Below are 17,254 nucleotides of genomic sequence, written 5' to 3'. Positions count from 1 at the left end.
TAGTATTTATTTTTTGACTTGAACTTCTCATCACCCCCAACTTACATTTTCAGCTTGAGGATTCAACTTAATTTCAACTCCTAGTTTTCAATACCGTCCTGCCTCCACATTTTGGTACTCTCAGCACCAAGCCATTATGTTAAGCTTTGTGTCATATTCTCAGCCTTAATTCTCAACTTTACTACTTATCCTCGGTTTGATATGAGCTTTTTCTTTAGGAATTGTATATTATAAATTATTTTTGAATAAAGAACCAAACATTTTATTTTAACTCATTTTCATTTATATTTTTTTGTTAAATGTTTTTATATGTAGGGAGAACGAACATGTATGTTTTGTTACTACTTAAGAGCCAGTTTTTTTAAGAGCGGGGCAGGTCCAATAGTTTGAAACTTAGATTTTTTTCATTTTTGGATATGTTGTTAAGTACAATGAACTGAGTAAAATCCCAAAATATTTTGGTCTGAAAATCCATAATGGCAGATTTATGCCAATTTGAAGTTTTTGACATTTTTGGGCATTGCACTTAAAAAGTTTTTGATAGGAACCATGCTTTCTCAAATCAAAATGAGGAATTGATTTTTGGTGATTCTGAAACTATGGCCAGTAAACTATACAATTTTCCAAAAAAATCAAAATTTTCAAAATGGTAGCTGGAGTTATGACGTCACAAAAACACTACAAATTTAAATTTGATTTTAGGGGTATTTTAGAGCCATCTGACCTGTCCCAGGGGAGTTTCTTCTTACTGCTCAAAATAATATTTTCTGGTAGTTTAGTCCCTGGTCTATCCATTTGAAGTGATTGCAATAAAAAATTCCGGCCCTACTGGCCCCTAGAGGCCCGAAAAGCCAATAAGGTCTCAAAAAAGCACCAACTTTAGCCCAATTTTCCTAGAAATCCCAACATTGTCTGACCTCCAACTCTTCTGTTCCTGAAAAACAGCCGCCTGGTCTCTTAGGATCAAAAGAGAAACCTATGTGATCTCCTACCATTAATTTTTTATCTTGATTTAAAAATTTTCTTAACATCGCTCGAAAAATGACTAAAATTCGGGATATTTTGGCCCATTGGCAAACATAAAAAACTCTCAAATCTTTAAAGGTGGACTTTACCAACCCCATAACACAATTTTGCTATCAGCCTGTTTGCTCTTAAATGCAGTTAATGAGCCCAAAGTTCAAATTATCCAAAGAGAAGGAGAGGTTTAGGAATATTTTGTACTTTTGGCCAATGGGCCAAAATATCCCGAATTTTAGTCATTTTTTGAGCGATGTTAAGAAAATTTTTAAATCAAGATAAAAAATTAATGGTAGGAGATCACATAGGTTTCTCTTTTGATCCTAAGAGACCAGGCGGCTGTTTTTCAGGAACAGAAGAGTTGGAGGTCAGACAATGTTGGGATTTCTAGGAAAATTGGGCTAAAGTTGGTGCTTTTTTGAGACCTTATTGGCTTTTCGGGCCTCTAGGGGCCAGTAGGGCCGGAATTTTTTATTGCAATCACTTCAAATGGATAGACCAGGGACTAAACTACCAGAAAATATTATTTTGAGCAGTAAGAAACTCCCCTGGGACAGGTCAGATGGCTCTAAAATACCCCTAAAATCAAATTTGTAGTGTTTTTGTGACGTCATAACTCCAGCTACCATTTTGAAAATTTTGATTTTTTTGGAAAATTGTATAGTTTACTGGCCATAGTTTCAGAATCACCCAAAATCAATTCCTCATTTTGATTTGAGATAGCATGGTTCTATATCAAAAAACTTTTTAAGTGCAATGCCCAAAAATGTCAAAAACTTCAAATTGGCATAAATCTGCCATTATGGATTTTCAGACCAAAATATTTTGGGATTTTACTCAGTTCATTGTACTTAACAACATATCCAAAAATGAAAAAAATCTAAGTTTCAAACTATTGCAACTGCCCCAAACTGCCCCATTCTTAAAAAAACTGGCTCTTAAATATATAGATAGATAGAGGTAGAATGATGAACAATGATAAATTATATAATTCGTTTATTTGCCATGACCTGTATAATTTTATTTACCCTGTCTAGGCATTAACTTCTTAATTTTTTAACATGAGGGAGCCGATCGCCGATTCTCAGGCGATTTACAGGACTCTTTAGTGGGACTGCTGCAAACGCTAACGGGCTGTAAACCCTGCTAGTGCCTGTAAAATTAGAATTTCCATCTGGGGGGTTAGGACACTCTCCAATCTCCTTTTTAAAGTCTCAAAAGACTGAGGAGATGAGCTTTTTCTTGCATACAGTACCCATATACAGCAGACAGAATTCACAGAGCATACACCCACGGGTGATTAAACACGATTGCACAGAATGCAGGTCAAAAAACTCCCGTGAGCAATCTCGTTATTTATCAAAAAGTGGCGAAAAGGTCTACCGTGAGAGGTCCTAAAGCCGACAGCCCAGCCTAAAGCCGATGGGGTCTTTCAAAGATACAAACTAAAATAAAAACAAACCTTTCGCTGTGACGCAACGAAGATACCAAAGTGTCAACTAAACTGAGAGATTTGATACATTGAACCAATTGAACCAAATAACAATAATTGCTTCTTATAACAAAACATATTTTTTTATTGCAATATGCACAACGTCATAAATGACAACAGTAGTAAACAGCATCATAAAAAGTAACGAGATGTTTTGATTTTCCAAAGCACACGAAAATATAAAAGAGGTCTGTGTACGAGCGTGCTCATTTTGAAACGTTACGTAATCAAGCCTGGTTTCTATTACTTTACACTGGCACTTGGCTTGATTGCGGGGCTACGACTTTGTGTAAGGATACATATAGACGACGTATATTACATTATATTATATATTACATGATAAGAATACAAATAGACGACGTATATTACAATTATTATGTATTACATGACACCTTGCTCCTATTCTATTAAAGATAATATATGTCGTCAAAGAGTACACTTAAATGAAGAGCTGTCCGATTGCGGGCCTTCCGTAAATAAGCATCCGGACTTATAGGTGGTAAAGAGGGCGTTGATAGTTGCCGCCTCATTGATTCGATGTTTGTTATTCAAATTAGTGCTACCGCATCTGCCCTTTTTTCAACTTCGCGCCATTTTTACAATTTAGTCTGTTTGTTTCTTGATGGAAACCAGTCCAAGTTGTTTCGTATTTTCCCGCACAAGTCACTTTTAATCGTTTTAAACATGAGCAACTGATCCAGAATAAAAGGTATATACCGTGAGAGGTCCTAAAGCTGACAGCCCAGCTTAATTCCGACACCCCAAATAACTGTTATGAAAAAAAATTCTATGTTTACAAACATTCCCTCTCCAAGTTGAACGAAAAACTATTGCTAGAACTCTCGAAACAAAACATCTAACAAGATAGCTGTAATGTCAAGATGTCAATTTAATGTAATTAAAAAGTGCGAGTTGTAAAAATAATTACCTTTTTATTCTGGATCAGTTGCTCATGTTTAAAATGATAACAGTTTTGTAATAAAAGTGACTTGTGCGGGAAAAATACGAAACAACTTGGACTGGTTTCCCATCAGAAACAAACAGACTAAATGTGTAAAAATGGCGCGAAGTTGAAAAAAGGGCGGATGCGGTAGCACTAATTTGAATAACAAACATTGAATCAATGAGGCGGCAACTATCAACGCCCTCTTTACCACCGATAAGTCCGGATGTTTATTTACGGAAGGCCCGCAATCGGACAGCTCTTCATTTAAGTGTACTCTTTGACGACATATATTATCTTTACTAGAATAGGAGCAATGTGTCATGTAATACATAATAATTGTAATATACGTCGTCTATTTGTATTCTTATCATGTAATATATAATATAATGTAATATACGTCGTCTATATATATCCTTACACAAAGTCCTATTCCCGCAACCAAGCCAAATGCCAGTGTAAAGTAATAGAAACCGGGCTTGATTACGTAACGTTTCAAAATGAGCACGCTCGTACACAGACCTCTTTTATATTTTCGTGTGCTTTGGAAAATCAAAACATCTCGTTACTTTTTATGATGCTATTACTACTGTTGTCATTTATGACGTTGTGCATATTGCAATAAAAAAATATGTTTTGTTATAAGAAGCAATTATTGTTATTTGGTTCAATTGGTTCAATGTATCAAATCTCTCAGTTTAGTTGACACTTTGGTATCTTCGTTGCGTCACAGCGAAAGGTTTGTTTTTATTTTAGTTTGTATCTTTGAAAGACCCCATCGGCTTTAAGCTGGGCTGTCGGCTTTAGGACCTCTCACGGTAATTATTTTCACAACTCGCACTTTTTAATTACATTAATTGACATCTTGACATTACAGCTATCTTGTTAGATGTTTTGTTTTGAGAGTTCTAGCAATAGTTTATCGTTCAACTTGGAGAGGGAATGTTTGTAAACATAGAATTTTTTTTCATAACAGTTATTTGGGGGGTCGGAATTAGGCTGGGCTGTCGGCTTTAGGACCTCTCACGGTATACTTTTTGGAAAGTTTTGATTGATAATGCAATGGCTAGATATGGAATTTTCAATTAGTTCAAATAAAGATTGGAGCAAAATTTCTTGTAATATTTTGGAAATTTGACTGGATTTAGTGTTTCATTTGTCTGAGAAATCCTGTCCAGTGGCGTGGTGGCAGGGGGGCCAGGCCCCCCAGCGGAGTCCTTTTGAGAAGGGGCGCCCAAAACTAAGGGACGCAAAGAAAGATTTTTCAGGCGCCCATATCGAAAGATTGACAAATGGAAATGACATCACCTCAAAAACTCAAAATTTTCTGGCTCGCTTCACTCGCACACTCCCTTTTTTGTGTTCATAATGAGCGTATAAAAACAAAAAATCTTTAAAAAGGGCGCCATATTTGCCCAGAGAAATTTTCCCACCACGCCACTGATCCTGTCGTCCACCCCCTAGCAATTTTTTCTAGAAGAGCCCCATCAGCATAGTAAACAAAAAGCAAGTCAAAGTTAAAAGAAGAGAGCCCAAAAAAGAAAACAACCAAGTACTATTCTCCACTGCTCCACACACTCTAAACCTGATAGCCTACCAATTCTATTTAAATGATCAGTTCCAGGTGGTAGCATGTGCTGTTCTCTCCAACTCTTCTGGCTTGAGAGGGAGATTTTTGTTTTCGAACGAAAATATGCCATGAGGAGTAGATTCAGCGTATGACCAAAAATTCTCCCGCCATTAAAGTAAATTAGGCGGGAAATACAGAACAAAAATTTCCGCCCGCCGACCTTCAAACTTAGATGCAGACTCTAAACTCGAACGTATAGTAAGGGAACACCAAACTCGTTCCCTGCGTATTATATCAGCTTTTTGATATTTACTGCTTGATAGCGCCAGATTAAACTTAGGCAAATGGAGGGTACTGTATGTGCCGCACTTAAGGGTACCTTTTTTGGAATTCCAAAGTCCCGCTAAGGGTCCAAAGTTCGAAAGTAGGGCGGCACACCCCCGTCAGCTCGCAACCCTAGTACCCTCCCCCGGGAGCGAAGCCCTTTACACTAATCTCAAAATTACGCTTCATTATTCCGCATATCGGGGACTAAAAACTGTCTGCCAAAAAAAATCTTCAAAATTTATACCTCATCGGCCAAAACTTAGTTGGCTTGGCCTTGATTTTAATCGGCCTTAATTATTAGTTGGCCCTAATTTTAGTCACCTCGTAAAAAATTAGTCACTAAGGGCCGACTAATAACTAAGACTGACTAACTAAGAATAACTTTGTTAAAGTAATACCGATATGAAAAGTGGGTCAAGGAAAGCTTTATTATAAACTTTTAATTTGGCCCTAATTTTAGTCACCAAGCCAAAATTTAGTCACCTAGGGCCGACTAAGTTTTGGCCGAAAAGGTATATCGAACTGTCATAGCACCATACAGGAATGTGTTCATGACAACAGGAACAGATCAAGGACACTTGTATAGGGAAGCTTTTCTCTCATTGCGCTATTGAGATGACAACAGACATGGCTCAAAGAAAATAATTTTATACAGTATAGCTTTACTATACAAGTGTCCTTGGATAGATGGATCTCTCAATTATTGTTGAAGAAAAAAATTCAATTTCAAGAGCTTCAAGAACATATGTGAAAAAAAAAACTTTCTTAACGATTTCATAAATACTACAGTGAAAAATATATTAGAAAGTCTTCTTATTGTTTTCATAAATACATTCGATTGGTTAGATTTTTCTGCACAGTAAAAGTCGAACAACCGCAACAAAGACTTGTGTGACATTTATTCTTGATGTGTGTAAGTCAAGATTACGCCATTTCCCTATCGGAAACACCCGAAAACACTGGAATTTTGACGTATGAGTGATTTTCGGGAGTTTCCGATGTGAAAAATGACGTAATCATCTTGACTTACGCATGTCAAGAATTGCCAAGTAATCTATGAAACATTTACTAATGCGAGTTCCCGGCCAGTTATGTATGAATGTATGAGCAACTTCAATCATATTCGGAACCGATGGTGATGGCGAGGCCTCCTTCAGGGTGGATGTAAGTTGAATGGTACCATTTGTTCGTGTCTACAACAACTGCAATGGTAAAAAAAGGTGAAATTATAAGGTTATCATTTTGCAGGAAGAGCAATAAAAATGCACATTTAAAATAAACTTATAGTAGACACTAACGACATTTCAGTTCACCAGGCTTGAACTTAAACCTTCAAGAAGAATGAATGTTATTTTACATACATACCTTATCGGGGAAAACTTCGTCGCGGAAAAATTCGTTACTTGCTGGTAGTTGGTAAACGCATTAAGGCCGGGGAAAATATTCGTCACTTGTCCCAGATTTCGTCACTTTTCCCCGACGAAGTTTTTCCCGATAAGGTATCGAACGATATTTCCGTAGGCCAATAATTTAATGGTGAAAAGAAGTCAATTCGACCTTCACTACAAGAGGTTATTATCAGAGTTGAAAGAAATTGAAAGAAATGTTTATGTGAATATAAAGAAGTATCTGAGCATCCTGAAAACAGTGAAGTTTAGTACTCACGGATGTCACCAGGTTCCATGGTCACTTGAAGTCTTTTCGATGAATGAAGGAGACATTCTGGAGGTGGTTGGATGGTCCATGTTTTCTTGCCTTTGATCATTGCTTGCCAGGATGGACGATTCACTGCATCGATCTGAAAAGGGAAACAATACACCTATGACATCTATTCATTCATTCTACATGGATTATAGATACCACAGCAAAGGGAAACTAGCAATCCCGTTTGGTTGGTCGTATTTCCCAGAGAGGGTAGATTTCTACTTGCTGTTAACAAGCCGTCATCAAGGGCTGGAAACTAATGTGGATGGAGAAAGTAAGGGTATATTGTCATTGACACTTTCTTTCAGGTACTAACACGCCCCTGTATCAAATTGTCTTTCACCTCTCTTTCAAGTCCCTCTCTACGATTTTCTTTTCTTAAAGAAACTATTATACTTCCTGACTTACATGCATCATAGCCCCTCTTCCACTTCCACCCATAAATATCCAGTCTAGTGAACTTGATTCAGAATCCACAGGCAAGAAAGCTGGACGCTGGTAGTGTCTCCGCAAAATGGTTTGAATTCGCGGTAAGCAATTGCTCCTGGAAAAGTAAAAATAAGATGCAAAAACAAATTGGGTGTCATTTATATGCTTTCAATTCTTTAGCTTTATTTCTCCCTTCGGCCCGGATCAATGTTTACAGGGGATAAAAAGAAGAATTGAAATCAGTCACGAGGGCTGGTCAAATCGAGAATTTTCCAAACAACTTTAAACGTCGTGGGATATGTGGAAATACAATTTGGGGAAGTGTTTGGATTCATTAAGTTAAGCTGGTTAAGCTGGGAGCAAACCGTTAAACATTGTTCTTCAAACGTCGTGGGCGTTTCATGTCTGACAATCTTTTAATTCGATTGACTGGTTTTGCAAAATGATAAAGGCACTCTACCGAGGGGACTAAAGTTCGGGTAAGTTATGGCATGTCTTAAAATTACCATAATATTTAGATCGCATTAGCCGACAGAAAACGACCAAACAAATGACCTTTCTCTTTGAATTATAGGTTGTAAAAACCTGAAAATATAGGTACTCCATGGAGGGAGATTAGGGACAGAATAAGAATAACAAGCAACATGCTGAATGGACCTACCTGATGACGAAAGTTAGATAGCAATGCGAAAAGAAAAAAGAAAAAAATCAGTCAGAAAATATAGCGTTTAGCGAAAATACACAACACAATAAATTCATCATTGATTGTTGATGGGGGGAGAGGGAAGGGTTGTAGGGAAAAAATAAATAGGAAGTTCTGGTCGCAAAAATCAGTTTTATTGACAATTGAATCATGCTTGATGGTGAGCATTGTTATCAATAATGTTTTTGTGTGAAAAACATAGAAATATAAGGAGAAAATCCAATGAAAATCTGCAAAAACGGCGATTTCCGGCATTGTCAACCGGAAAAAGATTTTTTCTCAAAAATCGAACTCTGCCATTTTTTGAGCATTGCGAATACGCATTTTTCTGCAAAAAATCAGAGAAAACTGAAAATGAAAATTCGAGAAAAAGTTAAAAAAAAAAAGTTTTTCCGGCATATTTCCGGCATCTTCGGCCGGAAATGATTTTTTTTCGAAAATCGGGCTGAGTCACATTTTAAGTATTGTCATATTGCATCAGTGTGCAAATTTTCATAAAAAAAAATACAGTACAAGCTCAAGAAATTCAAGAAATACCGTTTTTCCGGCGAAAATCGGCTGTTCCGGCGATTTTTGGAAAGTTCCGGCTTCAAAAATCAATTTTATTGAAAATTGAAACATGCTTGATGGTGGGCATTGCTATTAATAATGTTTTTGAATGAAAAAACAACCAATTATATGGAAAAAGTCCAATGAAAATCCAGAAAAACGGCGATTTCCGGCATTTTCGGCCGAAAAATTTTTTTTCTCAAAAATCGGACTCGGCCATGTTTTGGGCATTGTTTATACACATCTTTAAGCAAAAAGTCAGAAAAAACTACAGGAAATCTCGAGAAAATGCCGAAAAACCAGTCTTTCCGGCATATTTCCGCCATTTTCGGCCGGAAAAATTTTTTTCTTTCGAAAATCGGGCTTTGTCACATTTTGGGCATCGCCATTTTGCATCATTGTGCAAAAAATTAGAAAAAACTAATGAGCCGATCCCGAGAAAAGCTGGCAACAGACGAACGGACGAACGGACGAACGAACGGACAAGGGTTAATTTAAAGGACTACCTTAAGGGAGGTCCAAAAAGCCAGAAAAGAGAACTGAATGTATTACCATCCGATATACCACTGATCTTTCTTCAAGGCTGCTCTCCTTTTGCTCATTTTGAACACGTCTCTCAATGATCTCAAATTCGTTTTATATTCGAAGAACTGACATCTATAAGTTTCAAAATCTTCAAAAGCATTCATATCAGTGTAAAGTCTTTTGAAATATTTATAACTGAACGTGTTGAGTGCTGGCCATGTTGCAGCGCCACCTTTAATAAGGACCGGAGTGCCAGTGTATGCGAAGTTTTGAAGAAAATGTTGACGAGTCATGTTTTGAACAATGGGAACCTGAAGAAGAACCACAAATTAAACGTTTTTATGAGAGCAAACTATATAAGAACTTAAGGCTTAGATGGCCAAAATATTAAGAACAAGTTAAGAACATTATAAAAGCTTTGTGGACTCTTAAACACTCAATTTCTTAGGAACAAACATACCAACGAAATGGTGAAAACAAGAACATGTTAGAGTCTTTTCGGGCTTAAAACACAAATAGTTAAGAAATCCAAGGGTTTCAAAAACTTGGGATTTTATTATAAAAAACGTATAAAAGTTATTGGGCTATGTACCATGTCCAATAAAACCAATTTTAAAATCTTAAGACCAATCAGTAATTCAAAATATCAACGAAGCTTACCTCGGAGAGATTCCGATAGACATCACATTTAGCAATTGGTCTCATTAGATCATATGTGGTGTATGAAGGATGTAGCCAACATTTCCCGAACGGATCAAATACACGTACTTTAAACAATGCATTAAGGTATTGCAATGGCTGACCATAATGCTCTTGAGGTATACCAGCAGCCAGCAGAACACAAATGATCGAAAATATCATCATGTAGTATTTTTTGTTGACAGGCTTGGTAGTATACTTTGGCTTGATTGAATTTTCGACTCGGCTGATTCGTTGGAGTTGGTTTTGTGGGATTCCATTGCGAAGAGCGTTGGTGAATAAAGATTGTAGTTTGGCTTCCATACGTTTCTCCAACCGTGACATGGTGGGATTTTGTGATAGATTTTTCTTGGTAGAAATCTTGAAATAGAAAGGGAAATATTTGAGAAAAGCAAAAGCAAACCATTCACAGGTGCGAATATGTAATATCCCTAGCCCTGATTGTAATGTCCCATAAACCCATAGAAGCAGCATCTGTTTTGAGAATTTTCACTTACCACGCATCCCCGTTATATTCGCAGAATTAGATTCTTCTAAATTCCAAACTAACATTTAGGCTTCAATGTGCTTATAAGAAAATTCTTTCGACCTAAAAAAAGTTCTCGACTTTAAAAGCCAGGAATCTACAAATCACAAAATCAAGTTGTAAAGGCTCTCATAACTGCATATAAGACACCCATATGACAGGCAAATAGTTTAATTTTTGGAGGAGAGGAGAAACGGAAGATATTTTTTGTGCTTTTGTGTGAAGCATGATGTATTTCATTTGTGCTTATTCAAGAAAAACTGTTTTGAGAGCAATTAGCAACGCAGGAGGGTGGTTTCCATCAGTTTTAAAAACAAAGCTTTGATTGCAAGTTTAATTACACAATCGCTCGTTTGAATAAACAAAGGTTTTATATTGTCCTGTCTTAAGTATCAACGCGGAAATTAATGAGCACGAAAACCGAAAGTTCAAAGCTGTTTAGCTGAACAAAAAGTAATAATCCTGTGATGCTTCTTTGAAGGAAAAATCATTGAGATTAAAGCCCGAGCCAGAGTATAATCCCTAACCTTTCCCAGGCAAGAAAAAGTAAAGCAACTTATTTCCCATCCAGAACGCGCCGTAATCATGACGGCGGATTGTATCTAGTGGTTCTTTTGTTTTTTAGGACTGCATTTTTTTAAATCTAGCGATAGTTTTAGTTTGAATCCGGCTGTGTAAAAAACCACGCGCGGGCGTTCTGGATGGGAAATAAGTGGATTCATTTCCCATTCAGGGGTCTCGAGCACAGATATCTGTAAAGCCCGAAGGGCTAGATAGGCAACTTTAAGCTTTCTCCAGCAAAAATTTGACTTTTTAAATTTCGTGCCGATGGATAGGATCTAGCATTTTAATTGTTTTCGGAGCGCGAGATCAAAAAAAGTAGGCGGCAAACGCTATTTCACATCTCTCAAACCGGTGAAATTGCATATTTTAGTCACGTGACTTTGGTAGGAAATCCTTCCAAACCTAGGCTTCACTTTTCGATAAAAGCCGCAAATCAAACCCTTCGGGCTTTACAGATCTGTGGTCTCGAGTCTAGCCCTTTGTACTTGGAAGTCAATGGAAAAACACTCAAAATTGTGAGAATAGAATCCACACTATAGAGGAGAAGGCGCTGGGGTGGCAAATATTGAATGAAATGTTTGATGGCGATCAAACTTCATCCAACACCGTCCAACACGATTTTTTTCTTCTTTTTTTTGAATTTTCATTTTTTTCCAAAAATTCGAATTGACACAAACCGGTCCAACATATCATACAACATCAGAAAAAAGACATGTTGGATCGGTTTGTCCTGGTCTTTACAGATGTTTACATATTTACACATATGGTAGAAATAAGTGTGAGAATGTGTTGGTTCCTTGGCTTGATTTCTTATTCCCAGCCTGAGCAGTTCCTTAACAATTCCTTATTTTTCGGACCATTTTCGGTCTCAAATTTCTCATAAACGTGTTCTTTTATTTTAAACGTGTACTTCAAAGGGCTGCAACTTTTTATCCAGCAAAGATCCGAAAAATCTGAACGCAGTGTCAACCGCAGTGTATCTCTAAAAAATCGCGAAGGTTCAATACACCGAGAGAAAATGTTGAAATCATCGGGAGAATTGCGTCAAATACTTCCCTGTTCAAAAATATTTAAGGAAACACTGAACTTTTTCTAATAGCATCCTCCAACCTTTTCTTTCTCAAAACGAGTGAAAACTACGCAAAAGTTTGAAATAATAGGGTATGAGGAAGGGAGCAGAACAAAAAATAGATCCGAAATTTCAACTGCTATTTGGGATGCCATGTTTTAAATTAAGAATTGATGTTCTAAAGCGGGTCTAAAGCTATATCAATAAAAAGCAATGAACTATTTTCCAGAGTTTTCATATTTTTTTCCGTAGTGAAAAAGTTGAAGCTTTAAAATGTCTATGTATATCAAAAATAAGTAATGTTATAAATACAAATTCTGTAAAAAAATTAAAATGGAAACTCTTTTTCACTCTTTCACTCTGTTTGTTGAGTTTTCAGAGTGGAGCCTTTTAGAGCCTTAATGAAACCCGCACAAACCACATAACAATAAGTTCAACTTTAGCTTTAATCATATTCGGAGCCGATTGTGATGGCGAGGCCTCCTTCAGGGTGGATGAAAGTTGAATGGTACCATTTGTTCGTGTCTACAACAACTGCAATGGTAAAAAAAAGGTGAAATTATAAAGTTATTATTTCACAGAAGTTATAGATTTGAAAAAAACAACAAAAATGCACATGAAAATCAACTAGTTCACCAAGGGTTAAACCAAAATCTTACAGAAGAATGTTAATTTTAAACCCGAATGATCAAACAAAGACATACATAAAAAAATATCAAGAGAAAGAATTTTAAAATACACACACCGGTGTCACACCCCTTGAGGAGCTCCCTACCAACTATGGAAAATTCGGCTAAAATTTCCCTAAAATACTCTACAATTTCATCCCCACATTTAAAATTCAATTGACAAAAAAAGCACTCCAAAACCATCCCTCTGGGAACAATAAAATTTCTATCCTCTTCTATCCTTAGATTTCGATAGGAATTTTTAGCCCTACTGTGGGAAGATGTTCCAACGGGGTTGTGAGACAGGGTTTTGAGACAGGGCTGTGAGAAAAAAACTTTAAAAACTATAAAACTAGTAGATGGCAAAATGCTGAGGACTTTGACCAAAACCAGGATTCTCTCTCTACACTTGATTATTTTAAACAGTCTTAAAAATATGATCAATAATTCATCATCAATCGATCTTACTTTAGGCGTACAAACTTTCGCGAGCAGAAACTTTTGCGAGGACGAAAAATCGCGAAATTCACGACATTTACTTTCGCGAATTTAACGGAAAAAATAGTATTCGCGAGCATAAACTTTCGCGAATCAAGACGTAAAATTGAGAATTTCCACATGAAAAAATAGCTTAGAGATACAAACATTTCTTGGGTTGGCTTGAAACATTTGTCCTTTGACTTATTAGTCTTTTAGCAAGCTAAAAAGTGCCATAAAAGTTACATTTTATTCAAAGTTGGAAGTTTTACAGATTTTCTATTTTGTCAAGAATTTTTCGCTTCGCGAAAAGGGCCAAAATTCGCGAAAATCGCGAAAGTTTCTGCTCGCGAAAGTTTCTACGCCTAAAGTAGTTTGTTTATCTACTCTACTACGAACACTTACGTATATCTCCTTGGTCCATGGTGGCATTCATCCTTTTCGTTGGACAGCTGTTGAAACATTCAGGAGGAGCCTCGATGTACCATGTTTTCTTGCCTTTAATCATGGCCTGCCAAGATGGTCGGTTAACTGAGTCAATCTGTTGTAGGATGAAAAATAACGAATCATAAATTTTTCAAACAGTTTCCACGAAAATTGTTTTCCTAAATATTTCATTGGGGACAGGGGGGGGGGGGGGGCGTAAATCATTCAAAGCCCCGTGAAAACTGTTTTTAATTGGTATATATTTCGAAATCTGGCGATAGGTTTTACTTTCAATCTGGCGTTTGTCTAAAAACCACGCATTACAGATTACACATGTTTCAGATGGGAAATAAGTGGCTTCATTTTCCATCCAGGAGTTTGGGGTCTAGCCCCTTTGGGGCTTTGAAGTAAGGGCTAAATCAAATTCATCAATTCTAAATGCTGCGCAAATCTTAACATTTTTTCTTGCGTGAGAAAGGTTAAAGATTCATCTCTAGCCCCAATGGCGTAAATATCTAACGGTTACATAAGGGGTGAGTGACGATCATCAAATAACATCATAAGACGGTCTGAACTTAAATCCTTCCGAGAATCTGACAAATTGTTTTTCTTACATGCATCATAGCTCCTGTTCCACTGCCACCCATGAAAATCCAGTCTAGTGAACTTGATTCGGAATCATCAGGAAGAAACTCTGGTCTTTCGTAATGTTTTCGTAAGAGAGTTTGTACCTTATCAACACAGTTGCTCCTGAAGAGAGGAAAGAAAATTTGAAATGCAAAAACTTGGCAAGAAGACCACAAACAAACCGTTGAAGGCGGCAAAAAGTCCAATATCAAAATTAGTGTTTGAGAAAACTGAGATTTTTTTTGCTTAAACCCAAACTTAAAATTTTGAGATTGGTCATTTTCTCTTGTAGATAGAATCCTTCTCTAAAGGGCCGGTCTCAAGGTTTTCAGTTAAGTTAAACAACTTTTCTCAGACGCTAATTTTGAGATTGGACCTTATGCTTCGATAGGCAGCAAAACTAAAATGAACAGTAAAATAATAGTTTAGGACTATGGCTAATAATAATTGCACTTTTAAAATCTTCAACAAGGAGAATGAAGAAAAGCCTGAAGAATCAGAATTTGGTCTCATTAAAAAGTTTGATCCTTACCATCCGACATACCACTGATCTTTCTTCAAAGCAGCCCGTTTTTTACTCATACTGAAGACATCTTCCAGCGTACGGAAGTTGGTTTTGTACGCGAAGAACTGGCACGGTTTATCGTCGAATTCTCTCAAAGCATCGTCGTCGTATACCTTAAACAAGAGGGAATAGAAAATTGATTTCAAAATTCGGTTTTTGTGTTTTTTTATCGGAGAAGTAGAATGTTGGAAATATGTCTTTTTCATTATCTATCATTTACTACAATAGCCATCATGTAATTTTTTCTCGATTATGAATGAATGGATCAATGAGTGAGTGAAAGAATGAGTGAATGGATGGATGGTTTAGTTTGCAGATGCGTTCTTTGTGATGACCAGTTAATCCCAGACATACCTGTTTGAAATATTTGTAGTCAAACGTTTCAAGAGCACTCCAGTGTTTGACACCTCCTTTGATGAGAACCGGTACTCCACTGTATGCATGGTGTTTGATGAAATATTCTTTCGTCATATTGTACGCGATAGGAACCTGAAGATTATAAGTAAAATCCAGAGATATTAAAAAACATGGTAATAAAAAACACTTTAAATGTACAAGAAATTTCTTAGTTTATATCCTTTAGCCAGCTTTTTTTGGGACAAAAAATACCACGAAAAACATTGTTTAGAAGTCTTGAAGTGACATTGTTGTTGTCAAAGTTCTTGGACAAGATCCGTGCCCATCTGCCGGATTCTTCCAGTCGTTTATACAAACTAAATCCCGTATTATTATTAGTAGTATTGGTATTATTAGTATTACACGCATTATAAACGACTCCAGTCTAAAGCCCAGCTGGCACACAACGTTCATCTAACGTGGTATGGACGCTGTGAACGTTGAACCAACGTTGTGTGTCAGCTTGGAAACCATCCCCGAGAGAATGATAACAGGAGTCAGACGCTAGAATGAACAGTTTTGAAAGAATGCAAACAAACCTCTGAAATTCCGTTGCAAACCGAGCAATCAACTGGTGGTCGAGCCATTTCAATAGTCAAATCAGTACCGTGTACCAAACAACTGCTTTCCAAATTAAAGAAAGCTTCTGTTTTTGCTCTGTAGTATTCAAAGTATTGTCCTTTCATTTCTTTCGGGACTTGTAACACCATTAAAACACCAACCAAGCCGACGATTCCGGCGTATTTATACCAATTGACAGGTGGTGCAGTATGTTTCATTTTCATCATGTTTTTCTGGTCCACTGTTTTTTTCATGTCATCATTTTTGAGGCCATTTTGTACAGCCTCCAGGAACAAGTTGTTCAGCTCTCTCGAAGCTCTCGCCGCCATTTTGAAATAGGAAGTATTTTGTCTGTTTCGTTTTGCTCTCTATGCTGTCTTAGCTTTTTCTGATTACAACTATTTTTTTGTGTTGGTTTTTTTTAATAAGAGTGACATCGATTTTCTACTACTACGCTTTTTAACGTTTCTTTTGTTTCGGGAAAGTCATTGACAACTGGAATAAGATTTATTAGCTGATTATAACCTGGTTTCTATGTATGTGATTTTGGTTGTTTGATTGTATACGGTATAGAGACGATAAAACAATGTCTGTTTCATTATTAATACACAAATTTTTATTACCTTGAAATTTCACAGATATCTTAAATGAATTTCAATATTAATTTTTAAATTTCGTTGCACTGGACATTATTACTTGTAAACCATTTCAAACCTTAGGCGTATTGTCGAATAGCAATAAGGGAGTTATATTCTTTCGCATGAAAATAGACGAAAAATATTTCCTCGTCCAAGAAGACTTCCTTTTCTAAAGAGGCCTGAATTTTTTGTGAAAGAGGAAAAATAGAAGAACCAAAACTAGTACATCTGGTATTATCTCAAACTCTAGTATGCGAAGAAACATCCGAAATATGTGCTTTTTACTCGAAATTACTGGTAATTAAGGGGTGGGGTTAAAGAGCATATGTTTATTTGTTAATTCAAAGATGGGTTAGATAAGAATTTCTTTCATAAAGAAAACAATTTACAAAATTTCTAGTATAATAATATAAAGATTATCTACAATTTTATATGTTATAATTTCTTCTACTAATTTATAAAAAAAAGATGCTTGCAAATCATATAAAATTTTAATTTATAAATTATAGCCCCTGAAATTTTACAACTAGAACAGAAAATAGTAAGAGTTTGAGTTTGACATTTTTAACTGTGAAGAATTAGACCTCTATGGACTGTCAAGGAAAAAAAGAAAATTTTTGGACAAAAATGTTGTTGATTTTATTGACTAAGTAAATTCCTCTCATTTTATTTCATTATTGGACTCTTCCAGAAAAAAAATTGAATATGGGGCGGGGGAGTGGAGGATATAACCTTTTTTGGAAATTCCCCTTCCCCCGGACAAGGTGAGTTTTGAC

General features: G+C 36.4%; 2 protein-coding genes across 4 annotated transcripts in view; both read right to left on the bottom strand.

Moving 5' to 3' along the window:
* Window positions 1-6,096: 6,096 nt before the first annotated feature.
* LOC136805168 (uncharacterized) overlaps window positions 6,097-17,254 on the bottom strand; it is a 38,385-nt gene continuing 27,227 nt past the window's right edge. For 2 of the 3 annotated variants that reach the window (XM_067061732.1, XM_067061733.1), the window contains 5 exons: window positions 9,923-10,321; window positions 9,290-9,573; window positions 7,465-7,600; window positions 7,018-7,150; window positions 6,097-6,554 (listed from right to left, as the gene is read on the bottom strand). In XM_067061732.1, the coding sequence (XP_066917833.1) occupies window positions 6,466-6,554; window positions 7,018-7,150; window positions 7,465-7,600; window positions 9,290-9,573; window positions 9,923-10,285 (1,005 nt within the window). In that variant the 5' untranslated portion in view covers window positions 10,286-10,321 and the 3' untranslated portion in view covers window positions 6,097-6,465. Of the gene's footprint in view, window positions 6,555-7,017; window positions 7,151-7,464; window positions 7,601-9,289; window positions 9,574-9,922; window positions 10,322-10,458; window positions 10,637-17,254 lie in introns of those variants that run through there. The other variant, XM_067061731.1, reaches the window with a different exon arrangement.
* On the bottom strand, window positions 12,340-16,270 carry LOC136805169 (uncharacterized). The gene is made up of 6 exons (XM_067061735.1): window positions 15,819-16,270; window positions 15,238-15,372; window positions 14,851-14,996; window positions 14,306-14,441; window positions 13,671-13,806; window positions 12,340-12,654 (listed from the first exon to the last, which is right to left on the bottom strand). The coding sequence occupies exons 1-6, from the start codon at window positions 16,167-16,169 to the stop codon at window positions 12,566-12,568; spliced, it is 993 nt and encodes a 330-aa protein (XP_066917836.1). The 5' UTR covers window positions 16,170-16,270; the 3' UTR covers window positions 12,340-12,565.

The sequence above is a fragment of the Clytia hemisphaerica genome, unplaced genomic scaffold (genome assembly GCF_902728285.1).
Source record: "Clytia hemisphaerica strain Z4C2 unplaced genomic scaffold, Clytia hemisphaerica genome assembly, whole genome shotgun sequence".
Classification (NCBI taxonomy): Eukaryota; Metazoa; Cnidaria; class Hydrozoa; order Leptothecata; family Clytiidae; genus Clytia; species Clytia hemisphaerica.
Note: the sequence above shows the minus strand (reverse complement) of the source record. Positions and strands in the feature narration are given on the sequence as shown.

What these genes read in the sequence shown, in the direction of transcription:
- LOC136805169 (XM_067061735.1), bottom strand. Translation starts at nt 16,169, where the DNA reads ATGGCGGCGAGAGCTTCGAGAGAGCTGAACAACTTGTTCCTGGAGGCT. An exon ending in TTTGCAACGGAATTTCAGAG is followed by an intron (nt 15,373 to 15,818) that starts GTTTGTTTGCAT and finishes TATAATCTTCAG; the next exon opens with GTTCCTATCGCGTACAATAT. An exon ending in GAACAGGAGCTATGATGCAT is followed by an intron (nt 13,807 to 14,305) that starts GTAAGAAAAACA and finishes ATCCTACAACAG; the next exon opens with ATTGACTCAGTTAACCGACC.